General features: G+C 27.7%; 2 protein-coding genes across 6 annotated transcripts in view; both read right to left on the reverse strand.

Moving 5' to 3' along the window:
- The window catches only part of Fak (protein tyrosine kinase 2 Fak), a 79,448-nt gene extending 76,139 nt beyond the window's left edge, over positions 1-3,309 (reverse strand). For 2 of the 4 annotated variants that reach the window (XM_085656821.1, XM_085656818.1), the window contains exon 1: positions 2,792-3,307. The gene's annotated coding sequence lies outside the window, so the exon portion shown is untranslated. Of the gene's footprint in view, positions 1-2,154; positions 2,772-2,791 lie in introns of those variants that run through there. The other 2 variants (XM_035875554.2, XM_085656816.1) reach the window with 2 other exon arrangements.
- A 2,037-nt stretch (positions 3,310-5,346) lies between these two features.
- The window catches only part of LOC118445750 (serine protease inhibitor dipetalogastin), a 47,151-nt gene continuing 38,951 nt past the window's right edge, over positions 5,347-13,546 (reverse strand). For both annotated transcript variants that reach the window (XM_035875557.2, XM_085656837.1), the window contains 7 exons: positions 12,560-12,869; positions 11,384-11,527; positions 9,821-9,991; positions 7,233-7,397; positions 6,944-7,066; positions 6,089-6,265; positions 5,347-5,730 (listed from right to left, as the gene is read on the reverse strand). In XM_035875557.2, the coding sequence (XP_035731450.1) occupies positions 5,499-5,730; positions 6,089-6,265; positions 6,944-7,066; positions 7,233-7,397; positions 9,821-9,991; positions 11,384-11,527; positions 12,560-12,869 (1,322 nt within the window). In that variant the 3' untranslated portion in view covers positions 5,347-5,498. The remainder of the gene's footprint in view (positions 5,731-6,088; positions 6,266-6,943; positions 7,067-7,232; positions 7,398-9,820; positions 9,992-11,383; positions 11,528-12,559; positions 12,870-13,546) is intronic.

A 13,546-nucleotide genomic window follows, 5' to 3' on the forward strand; every position in this document is an offset into this window, starting at 1 on the left:
TTTTTTTTTTTTTTTTTTTTTTTTTTTTTTGAAAAATTAAATTAAAACAAGAAAAATGTCATTCAATGACAAGATGTTAAATGCTTAAGCATATACTATCATGCTACTGCCGATTATTATTGATGTTTTAATACATAATATTTTCCAGAAAAGTTATACTTCAAGATTTATTATCAATCGAGACGGTTAAATCTCGTATAAATATAAACGTTCTAGATTACTCTTCCTCCATAACACTTTAGTACACACACAAACATACATTCATAAATATTCAAGAGACCAGATTGGATAACTCGAATCTCGTGGTAGAAGCATTCGTTCCCTGTACTTCACTCGCGTTATCATGAAATTCCCTCAACTTTGGTACGGTAGCTTACATCACGATTATCTACTAAAGCAAATTTTAAGAAAGCGACCAAGCAGGCGTGAAAAAGCAAAGATAAAACGATCAAACATGAACCATGATTTCTCTCTCTCTCTCTCTCTCTCACTCTACACGTTCCTTATACGACCTTCTATATTCATGATCTAAAAAAAGTGTCTCCTCAACAAATAATCCGTCAATGCGTGACCAATAAACAAAAGATGAGAAGCCTTTGTGACTCATAACTCCTTGGCAACATACTTCGGTATGCGTTGTAAATTAAATTGATCGTACGAAGAATTTGAGCTACTTCTGTTATCCTCAACTCCCACGTTTTCATCAATTCAATCACTTATCATTCGAATTTATAACAATTGTTCCTTAAGTTATTACATCTAAAAAGTTAAAAAAAAAACTCGATTTTTCAAAGCAATTTTTATTCATTGATATTATTTTTTAAAGAATTTTTTTTTCTAAAAATTTTATCAGAAAATATAAAAAATTAACGAAGTTACAGTTGTTTGAAATCAACCTTGACAAGTTTGACTTTACAGATAAGTATCTTAATCTTCAATCGGTACTCTTTAGAAACTATGTTTTTCATATTTTGCCGACAATATTTTGTAAACTACTAAACCGACATGAGTGAAATTTGGCATGATCATTTTTCATATCATTATCTAGTAATCTTTGTCATACAGAAATTTTTCTTAAGGCCCATAGTTCTTTTGTTAATCATTAAAAACGAAAATCACGTAGTAAATTCAATCGCTCATATTTTTTTATTAAATGAAAATAAATTAGAAGTTGGCTTCCTGAAGGATTGGTTCTTTTTAATATAGTTTAAGGGCTTTTTAATTTTTTTCGATTTTTGATAATACCCCGAGGAAATATTCACATCGCATACGCTATACAACTATAAAACAACTCTGCCCTATTCTACATCGATAATTCCAAAAAACCGATCTTTTAAATTTCGTAAAAAAAAAAAAGTCATTAAACTTGCCTTTTCTTTATATCATCTAAGTATATATAACCTCTTAAAGAATAAAAAACGTATAACGTGTTTTTTCTGTAATTTGTTCATTATCATTGAAAAAAGAAAAGAAAAACAGAAAAATCTTATGTCATCGTATCATAAGTGACAAGTAATAAATTAGAAAAAATTAATCGACTTTCTATAAATTCAAAATGCGCGCCATCGGGCATGCTCGATAAGCAAAGAATCGCGCAATGCAGCCGTAGAAAGTATCGATTTCTCGAGGAATAAATTTAAATCTTGTTGCGAGGCGAGAAAAGCAATATACATGTGTATATATATATATATATATATATATACATAATATACATATATACATATATACAATATATACATATATACATATATATAATATTTACATCTATACATATATATATATTTCCTTGGAAGAGAGAACTTTAATATTATATACGTACGTAAACCATCGACTCCAGGAATAACATAAATAATATAAAGGTCATTGGTTCCTTTCGGAATTATTATACGTCCTATTTTATTGAATAAAATTGTTCCAGTTTTTATTTACGAATAATAAACCATTTATTTTTCGATCATCTTTATTAACCGTTAATCGATCTCGGAAAGTACATTACCTCATAATAAAAGTAATAATATAAATTATATATACATTTAGACAAAAATAATTAAGACAAATTTCGTACATATTGTTATATGAGATATAAAAGAAGATACTACCTACTAACACACATATACATATTACATACATATATACATACATAGATGTACATACGTGAAAAACAGGATAACACGAAACTGGCGCACAAGTTCGTTCGTTTCCAGGTACGTAAGTATATCGAAAATCACACAGGGAGATAAGAACGCAAGAGAGATAGAGAGAGAAAGAAAGAGAGAGAGGAAGAGGGAGAGGGAGAGAGAGAGAGAGAGAAAGAGAGAGAGACAGAAACAGAAACAGAAACAGAAACAGAGAGTGAGAAAGAGAAATTCGTCCTCGACGATAAACGTTCGTTGGCCGAGCGTCGAACGAGAAGGCCAAAGCAACGACGTTTTATGTAATACGATTCGCGTAATCTCTTACTTCTCTCTCTTTCTGTTTGTCTCTTTTTCTCTTTCTCCCTCTTTCTGTCTCTATCTTTCTCTCTCCCTCTATCTCTCTCTCTTTCTTTCTTTCTTTCTCTCTCTCTCTCTCCCTCTCTTTCTCTCTCTCTCCATTCTCCTCTTTCACCGGCACGAGCTTCGTTCTTACGACGGGGACACTTAAAGATGGCCTCTCCCGCCGTTCTTGCTATGCTGATACTAAACCCCCTCCTTTTATATAAGCAATGTTCATCGACGACACTTTATCGACAATGGACTCGGCAAATTTTAATGAAACAATAAAAAAAACATTGTTTATATTTATTACTTACGATAACTCTGTCGTTGATCTCGATGCAAGGTGTTGATTTAACAGCTCTCCAAAACGTTCTTATTTTTCTCTCTTCCTTTTGATTTGTCGATGATATCCTCAGCCTCTGATCTCCTCGTTTTCAAGAGGGCCACGCGTTATCGTAAGAGATTTTCTTTCGGCACCTTTGAAGCAATCTCGTTAACGGATCTATTATTCTCATGAATAATTAATAATCTACGTAACAATTTGTCGAGAGAACCGCGTAAAATGTAACTAGGAATATGTGACGGTCGCGTATGATTTCCATCGGCAGCAATCAGTTGTCATAAACACTGAGCGCCATGTTTTTTCGGCACCTGTCAATAGCGGTACACCGAAGCGCCATCTGTATACGTTCCTACTAGCCAGCATACGTGGCGCCGTCTGATGTTACAAAATCAAACATAGTATTCACGTTAGTGAACGTAATCTGTTTGAACGACTTGCAACAATTTGGTTTATCGATTTTTTCTTACTTTTTTTCTTAAGATAAAATTAATATCATATTTTATATAGTAATTTTGTAGAAGATATATCAGACGTCGTATTTATTTCGTTCTAATAGAAAATTAAAGTCGAATTTAATGTTATTCGTTAAACGTTTTACTCATACTTTTATCTTGCCATTTCTTAGTCGATAATGTCGTTTAAACGAATTCCTTCGAAATCAAATATCAAATTTTCTCAGTTCAAATGTAAGTACGTGTTCCAAATACTTTCGTAAATATTATTGTTAATATTCTTCCAACATAAATTTTTTAATATCTCCAAGTATTCTAAGAATATAATATAAATGTTAATGTTTAATAAAAGAGAAAATAACTATTTAGAAATGTAAAACTTCCGAGAGGAGTATAAACTTGTTTATGGAAATGCTTTCATATCTTAAAATATACGTATATGGTTTATTATTGATAAGCGTGTACACAATGTTAGTTTCGATACAAAAAAAGGATTCTCGTGTTCGATAAAATAAATTAAAGACACGATATTGATTAATAATAATACGTAATATTAATTATAATATGAACACACATTGCATTTTCATCGGAAGGTTATGTTAGACTGGAAAGTTTCATTTCTTCCTTAGTTTGAAAAACGTATTTTACTGTCTACGTTATTACATCGATTAAAAGAAGAAATAGATCGCTTAGAACGAGTATCATAGCTGTATGTATTTATATACGTGTATATGTATGTATATAAGTATATACGTGTGTATGTATGTATATAAGTATATGCATGTGTATATGTGTACATACATAGGTGAAAAATCGTGTATAAAAAAAACTTATAAAGAGACAGAAAGAAATATCTTTCGGTAAAATAAATAATAATGATTTTCTATAATTAAAAGAACGCTAGGAATCTAACATAAATAAAATAATGATTCTATTTTCTTCGCGTATGCGAAATCATTTTAGAAGCCTACGTGTTTATACGCGATTCTTGATCCTTACTCGCACGATCTTTCGACAATTTTGGCACGTCGTAATTGTTCGTCGCGAGAGATCGGAATAACGCTGAAGCATGATACTTGAAATAAATACGAGGGATAAGGAGTAGGAGAAAGAGAATGACGAAATATATTTTTCGATCTTTGATCGCGTTCGTGAATCGTCGAAGATTATGAATAATTTGATATATTAATGTTTTATTTAATTACTTTAATTTTTAAATTGGGTAAACATAACGACGACTTTTTACGAAAAAAAGAGAAATCTTTTTTTAACCCTTTAATGCATGATTATTTTTTTTCGAAATTTTTACATAATATATATATATATATTATGTACATACCTTTTTATTTTTATATAGGTAAATATATATATATATATATGTATATATATATAAAATATTTTTTATATAATATTTAAATAGAAAATAATTAGATATATTATCATAATTTCTCGAAAAAATTTGAATTTAGTAGAAATCTAAGTTTTTGTGTTAAATAGATTATAATATATTGAAACGTACGTATTGTCACGTATACATATATACATATATACGCATTTGAGGGTTAATTTTTAAAAATATTTTACATTGAAAGTACAACATCATACGATGATTCACGAATGTGAATATTCGCAAAAGATCGACAAAGCGATCAAGTATAGTATAGTGATCCTATTAAAAGTCGATTTTTTAACGGCTTTCAACGATAATATGTATCTCTATTAATTTGGCAAGATTTTCAATATTATGAAATTTACCAGTTTTTCTTGGCAAGCTCGCTTAAAATATTAATCAATGAAGATTTTCTCTTTGAAATTGATCAAACGACATGGAATAATAATTAATCGATTGATTTTGTCGCTCATGAGATTATTTTTTTCTTTAGATTTCCGTTATAAATACGACACTGTGCGCCTTAAAATTTTCTTACAGATTAATGTACGCGTTGTACACATCGTCGAATCACTTAAAGTCATATTTTTCGAAAAACAAGGCGCGATCATTTGCATGTATCTAAGATCGATCGACGAAACAAATCGTTTCGTAAAATTTTCAAGGACGATTTTCTTTTAGTATCATATCGCCGATCGATCGCTCTTCGATGTAGCCCGGTACGTATTTTTATTATTATTATTATTATTATTATAATTTTTTTTATTATTATTTTTTTTTCAAATCGATTTCCTCAATCAACCTATCGATTGATCTAACATCGATCGAACGTCGAATTAATACAAATAATTTTTCGGTTCTTCCGTTGGTTGACCACATACACCATGATATTTTTTAGAGACAAGGCTTCTACTACGACAATTTTCTATTTCCAAGAAGCATTCGTTGCTATAGGTCATTCCGTCGGTGCCACAAACTGGATCGTAATATGGTGGACAAATTTTTTGACAGCCACGGAACAAGAAACCTTGAACGCACCTTTTCATTGGTACCACGTACACGTGTTTCCTAAAATGATATGTAATATTTCAAATATATTAGTTACATAAAATATATTAATTAAAATTCATATTTCTTTAGAAGCATATAACACCTAATGATCGTTCTGAAAATGAATAGAGAAACTTTTATAAATCGTTATAACAGATTATTATAATATTTAGTTAATATTTATTCTTAAAAATTAATAAAGAAACTGTTACAAAAATAAATTATTAGTATAACGTATAGTTGATATTAATTCATAATTATAGCTTTAAAAAATTAATGAAACTAATAAATATAATAACAAATAAAGATTATTATGATATATATTTGAAATAATAACGATATTGTCAGGGGTAACTACGTTAAAGTCTTAGCTTACCCGCAATTGTCTCTCTTCATTTCACACTCGTTACGATAAAGCTTGTTGTCGGAACCGCAAACGAATTGACGTTCTCCACTACAGATTTGATTACAAAGCGCTGTAGTACGACAGTGCTGAGCGGGAACTTGTACTACCCTCTGACCGCATGTCTCGTGGCGTAGGTGGCAAAGCGAGCTTTGAACAAAAAAAAATCAATTGTTCTAATTCAATGTTACAAATTTTAAATTACTTCTTCAAAAATTTTCGCTCGATTTGTAAATATTCTACAATCGTTTTAATCAATTTAATAAAATCATTATTTTCTAAGTGACTAAGTATTTATAAGATAATTTATAAATTAATATATATAAATAATTTATAGAAATATATTAAAATAGATTAATAATAATATAGATTATAAATTAATATTTATATTACTCTAATATATTAATTAGTATTAGTATAAAGTTTCTAATATATAAATTAATAAATTGGTATAGAATAATATAGTAGTATATATTAATATAAATATATTACAATTATATATACTAATGTATACTTATATTGTATTATAAAGCATACTTTTTTCAATATACATATATATATATATATATATATATATATATATAAATAGTAAATAAGTATATAGATATACTATAAGTATATATATATAAATAGTAAATAAGTATATAGATATCTATATAATAAATATATAGATATATGTATAATAGATATAAGTGAAACGTTTATTGTTTTTATCTTTTATTATTTTTTTCTTTCTATAAATAGAAATCAAAATTAGGAACCGTCTTAATCTTATCAAATGAGATTCTTAACGAGAGTCCATTTAAAAAAAATATAATTTTTAATCACCGATAAACGTTCCCGTCGCTTCCACAAACTGGTTCCTCTGGCACTTCGTTGCAATCTTCAGGACACTCTTCGATTTCCTTCAAGGTCGTACATTCGCCAACGTGAGCCAATTGGATACCCTTTCTGAAAAAGGATTACCATCAAACATCAAGATTAATTCGTACTCGCTCGTTTTCTTTTCTTTTTTCTTATTTTTTGGTTCAATAAACTTTTTTCGGTAGACGCAGATCAAATCAAACGCGAATTTTTACTATTAGAAAATATTTTATTTTTATTTTATACTACTCACAAACAGATCGCTACGTTCAGGTGACATTGATTTGGATATGTATTAGCATCGCTTCCACAGACCGGATCTACTTCGTTTCCACAACGTTGCTGTTGCTTCATGCACTTCGTTAAACGTGACCGACACTTCTCGAAGTCCACTATGGTCACCTTTCTTCTAGCTTGCCTGTTGAACCGTTCAACCGATTTAACATAAACTCTTTTTTTTCTTAACTTACTTCGTATTCCTTTTAATTATATGATTTTGTAATTTTTTTGTTATATTTTTTGTATCCTTTTTTCTTTTTTTTTTTTTTTAATATCTCATATAATTTCTCGATAAGGAAATGTTGTCTTCTTTTTTGTTTCTTTTTAATTATAAGAACGACTTTCGTTCAACTTCCTTCTACAGTAGTTTATCTATTGAACTAAATTCAATCGATTTAACATGATTTTCATTTTCCTAACTTACTTTGTATTCTTTTTAATTAATTATATAATTTTGTTGAATCGTTTAATATTATTCACCTATGTGACATTTTTTTTTTTATTGAAACAAATGTTCTTCATCTGAATTATTATCATACATAAAAATTAATATATTCTATAAATTTGCTGTCAGAGATACGTCTAGTTTCGACGTTGGATGAAGAGAAGATCAAAGTAAACAGGACGTTACTTGAAATATTTTATTTCGTTGGTTCAACGTCGAACGTTCGAACATGGTTCATCTTCAAGTTGAGTGGACACGTTTGACCTTCAACCAGCATCATCGTAATGTGTTAGCAAAGAGTTCAACCGGTGTATATACCCATACGTTTCATCAAAGCGTTAACGTTCGACGTCAAAACGGTTTAGAGTGTCTGTCCAAGCGGAAGAAGGTTCGTTTCGAACAGTTATTGTACACTGAACTGTAGGTACGTATTTAACATCTCTTCGATAAAATGTTTCATAAATATTCATCTGATTCTGTAATCTGCGCACGGGCGTGCGCGCTTGCGAGTTTATGTTCTACATTGCGTGTGTATATGTGTCGAATTTGTCGTATGTTTCATCTTATTACGAATAATCTATCTTAAATAATCGAATTTTCTCGAATTTTCTTAAGAAATGTTCTTCAAACTTAAATCTATAAGAAGTATTTTTAAATTTAAACAAATGGCTGCGTTATTATCAATAAAAAAGGCTGTCTAATTATTTTTAAAATTAAGAAAGTAATGTTGAAACTTCCAGAAGCTTTCTTAATTTACTCATGCAAGTCATTTGAAATTCTGATTCTTGAAGTTCTGATTCTTCTGAGAATTTTATAGATAAAAATGCTATTATCTTTATTGATTCAAAATCCACATTAGTACTACAGTGATTATAGAGAATAGAAATATTTCCTATAATTATTCTCTATAGTACATCTCTATAAATGGTTAATTCATAAGTAATTGGCATTATAAGTAGATACTGTTATTTATTAGACCAATATTTTAAAATATTTTCAACATTACGTCGATATTTTAAATAAGTGGTCAGAAATTATAATAAAATATCAATACGTAATATAAGTGACGTAATCCTGAAACTTAATTCTTTTTACCCATCAAAATAATCATATATACTTATCATTTATTTTACAAAGTACTTAGAATTAATTAATAAAACTATCGATCAATTAAATAGAAATGATAAGTAAAAATTTTATTACAATAAAATAACACTTATTTATGAATAAGCTTAATACCTATAAAATTAAGAATAAATGCAACTACTAAGAATTCTAATTAAAAGATGTTATATTTATTAGATTGGTATATTTATAAGTGCTGGTTAATTGATTATTTAAACCGATATTTATGCTCATTGATCAATCCGATATTTCCAATGTTTTAATTCAAAATATACATAAAAAGATTACTAATAGAGATTATTTTATATTTGCGTTTATTCCATATTTATCGAAATTCTTAGAAATGAAAGAACAAGTGAACCTGAACCTACATAAATCTCTAACAAATAATTTAATAAGTTTAACTATATCTTCTGGAATAGTTTAGAAACTAAATTATATAGTATAAGAAATAATATTTGGGAAAAACATTCTAAAGAAAAAGAAAAGTTCGATGGATGCATAACTATTTAATTAGCAAAAAAGATAATTAAATTATGCTCACGTTCTAATGAATCAATTTCTTTCAAAGACCTCTTGATAAAATGTCACTCATTGAATGACACGATTAATACTTAATGTCTCTCAAGCTTAAAAAATATTCAAACAAAATAGAGAAAATTAAATAGTTTTCTAAAATACTAAATGAAATAATATAAAAATATATTTAAATAATAATAATAATAACAAAATAGTATGTTTAAATCATAGAATAAAAATTAATGTTATTTATATATTTAATTATATATTAAATATATAAATTTAATTAAATATGTTAAATACCTAATGACTAAAAATTCTTAAACGATTAAACCCTGAAACCTTTTAAATAATTAGGAAACAAGAAAATATATATATTACATGCGAATTGTCTTAATCACTTTTTTAATTTTTTTCTATTATTCATAAAACTTTCCTTTTTTCATGTTCAATATTAAAAACAATTCACTCACCCGCAGTTGAGCATCTGCATTTCACACTCGTTCCTATAGATATTTCCATCCGATCCACAGATCGGTACTTCCGGCTCGTGCCTACAGTCGAGCGGACACGCGTTCGACTGACTTCCGGATGTCCGTTCTCGCGAAACACAGAATGACATTGGCACCTCGAACACGTGCTTTCTGAAAAGATATTTCGAACGATTTATCAAATGTAAATGAATACATATAAGACATTTTCGACTACTTTAAATATTAATTAATGTCCATCATTATTTATTTAAATTCTATCAAATGTTTAGTTCAAGATAATATTAAGAACATATAGTTGCAGATTTAAATATATCAATAAATTTAATGTATTATATTTTTAGTATAATGTACTATATTACAATAAATTTAATTTGCAAATTTTAAATAAATTTTCAAAAAAAAATTATGCTAATTATATTAAAATTTAAAAAAGAAGAAAAAAGAAAATAAATAAATTATTCATTAAAAGTTTAAAAGTCGTAATATGAACCGTTTACAAGTCAAATCGATTAAATCCACTTTCTGAATTTTTTTAAATTTTAATGTCAAAGCATTTAATGGAGTTCACAATTTTTATATTTATTCTTTTTATATTCTCTAATATCCGTTATTTAATACTATTAAATGATAAAATTTGTTTGACCATCGAATAAAAAATAATTTATATTAAAAGTCAATCTGATTAATTCTATAGTATAAGGTAAATCGTCGTAATAATGCAATTCAAATACAGCAACAAAGTCCTTTATACATTCTACAATGTTTATTTGAATTTATATTTTAAAGGAAATTTTAAAAAGCAATTTATATTACTATTTCACCACATTTCTCTATTTTCTGTTTTATGGAGTTAATCAATTTAACAAATGAACTCATATATCGTAATGAAACATTAGAAAAATATAGCATTTTTTGTGAATACGTGAGATCATTTAATAATTTAAATAACGATCAATCAATAATATTATATATATATTTTTATAAATACATTATATATGTATATATATAATTCATGATAAAGTTACTAAAAAATGTATCGTACGAACATTTTTTGAAGGATATTTTCTGAAGGATATTTTATAACATTACATCTCTTCGTTCTAAAAACCAACGAAACTTTATGAGAAATGTATATAAAATGACTAACGAACGTTCGGAAGAAACATATGTATGTGCTTACCACGTTAACGAAGTAGGTACACGAAGTGGCTCGTTAATAACGAGGCACGTTTGCTAACTGAGGGAAAAGGAAGAAGAAGAGCAAAGATGAAGAGGAGTAAGGAAGGAAAACAAGGAAGAGAAGTAAGGTAGTCCGAAGGACCTCACGAGACTTTCCTTTACTTTCCTTTACTTTACGTTTTACTTCTGGTGAAATATAAATTACAATATTATATATATATTAATATATATATAATTATATATATAATTATATATATATATTATATATATATATATATATATATTATATGCAAACTAGGTAGGTAAGTATGTAATATACGGTAATAATGTAATCCTAGTGGAAACTAGGGTTTTCGTTCTTACCCGCAATTCTTAGCTCGCATTTTGCAGGTGTTCGCATAGAGGATACCATCGCTACCACAAGCTGGCTTAGCACCACGCCAACACGATTCACGACAATGTCTTGTGGTCTGGCAGTGTTTCTTGTTCGTACGCACAACTCCTTGTCTATTGAAGAAAAAAAAGAAAGAAAAAAAGAAAAGATAAAAATCCGATTCGATTAGCGCGACTCTTCGTTGCTAACCCGTCGAATAACTCTTCTCTCTCTCTCTCTCTCTCTCTCTCTCTCTCTCTCTCTCTCTCTCTCTCTCTATCTCTATCTCTATCTCTTATTGCAACGAGCTATTCGAAGTCTCTCTAGGTTTTGCCTTCTCTTTGAAAACTAATACCGGTACTTCGTAAAGCGTTATCTTTGGAATGTACTTCCTTCAGGCAATAGCACATATAATGTATAAATATATATATGTATATATATATATATATATATATATATATATATATCCTTTTTTGGGTCAAAAATGTTCGACCTTTATCGTTGAAATGAAATTTACTAGAAGCACAATAGTTTATCTTTTTAAAGTGATTATTTATATGTGAGAGAGACGTTCAATTATTGGATTTTTTTTTTAAATTATTGTTTTGATAAATCATATATTAATGTAATATATACATATATATATATATATATATATTTAATTCATTTAATTTATTTTATCATTAAATATATATACATTATATAATATATATAATATATATAATATATATAATATATAATATATATATAATATATATAATATATATAATATATATAATATATAATATATATAATATATAATATATAATATATAATATATATATATATTATATATATATACTCTCATATAACGTTAGTGTCGTTCAAGTTACCGTTATTAATTCTATAAACAATAAATACCATAATGTAAAATAGATTAATTAGTATTTCTTTATGATAACATTAATATTAATATAATTATATATTAATTTAATATACTTTTATGTATAGGAATTTTTAAAGAGATATTGTTAATATAAAATGATTAAATTTTCAAATGATAGTAAATTATATTTATCAGTTTCATAAATGATGCTTCTTAAAATAATGTAAAAATGAATTTCGATCAATGGGCTAATTTCGACACAAAAAAGAGGAGATCCTTTTTTTTATTTTTCTTTTCATACCCGCAAGTTAGTAACTTCATTTGACAAGTCGACTTGTAAACGTTGCCGTCGCTACCGCATACTGGACCATCGAGTGGTGCAAAATCACACGAAACCGGACAGTTTTCTCTGTGAGCAGAAATATTGTTGCATGGTCCAAGGTGCGAGAGCTCGATTCCCACCCTACAGATTTCAACTCTGATCATGCACTTGTTGAGATAAGTTCGACCGTCGGTACCGCATACCGGATCTTGATCGCCGGAACAACGATGCTCGCACTTGCTGCCCGATGACCTCAGGCAAGCTGTTTTCTCTGTCGCCACAGTCACGCCTGAACAGAATTGTCACTCTTATCTGTTAGACTTATTAACGAACAACTTCGGTAACTTGATTAAATAATTTGAAATATTATAGATATTTTTTAATATCTTCTTCTATCCCTTAAATATAATATAAATTTGAGATAAACCATCTTCATTGGCATGAAACGATTTCATTTTTATTATTATTTATTTTTATTATTAATTAAGTAATTTTTTTTTTAAACTAAGACATACTATTTACTTTTTATTATCAATTATTTAGACGCTCTGAAGTTTTACAGAAATTCTTTTAATAATATTTCCAAACAATTTTTCCAGTATTTTTCTTTCTACAATTTTTTTCATATGATATTATATATATTTTAAAAAATATATAAAATATATTAATATTTATATTATAAAAATATATATTCATAATATATAATTTACATTTATATATAATAATAATTTATATTCATAAATCTTGATATATGATACACGGGTATATACATTAGAACTATAAAACATAGAATTATCTTAATGACACTTTTATTATATTTATCAGAAAATTGATTTGAAGTCCAATTGATTTGAAAAAATAGTTAGACGGGAAATAAGAAGTCAGGCAGAAGCACGGCGACGATAGCAAATGATTAAAATAAAGCATATACATATTAAGGTGCGAGAAACGAGCTATAATGAATGT

Source organism: Vespa mandarinia, chromosome 1 (assembly GCF_050613455.1).
Source record: "Vespa mandarinia isolate Hongniang chromosome 1, ASM5061345v1, whole genome shotgun sequence".
Lineage (NCBI taxonomy): Eukaryota > Metazoa > Arthropoda > Insecta > Hymenoptera > Vespidae > Vespa > Vespa mandarinia.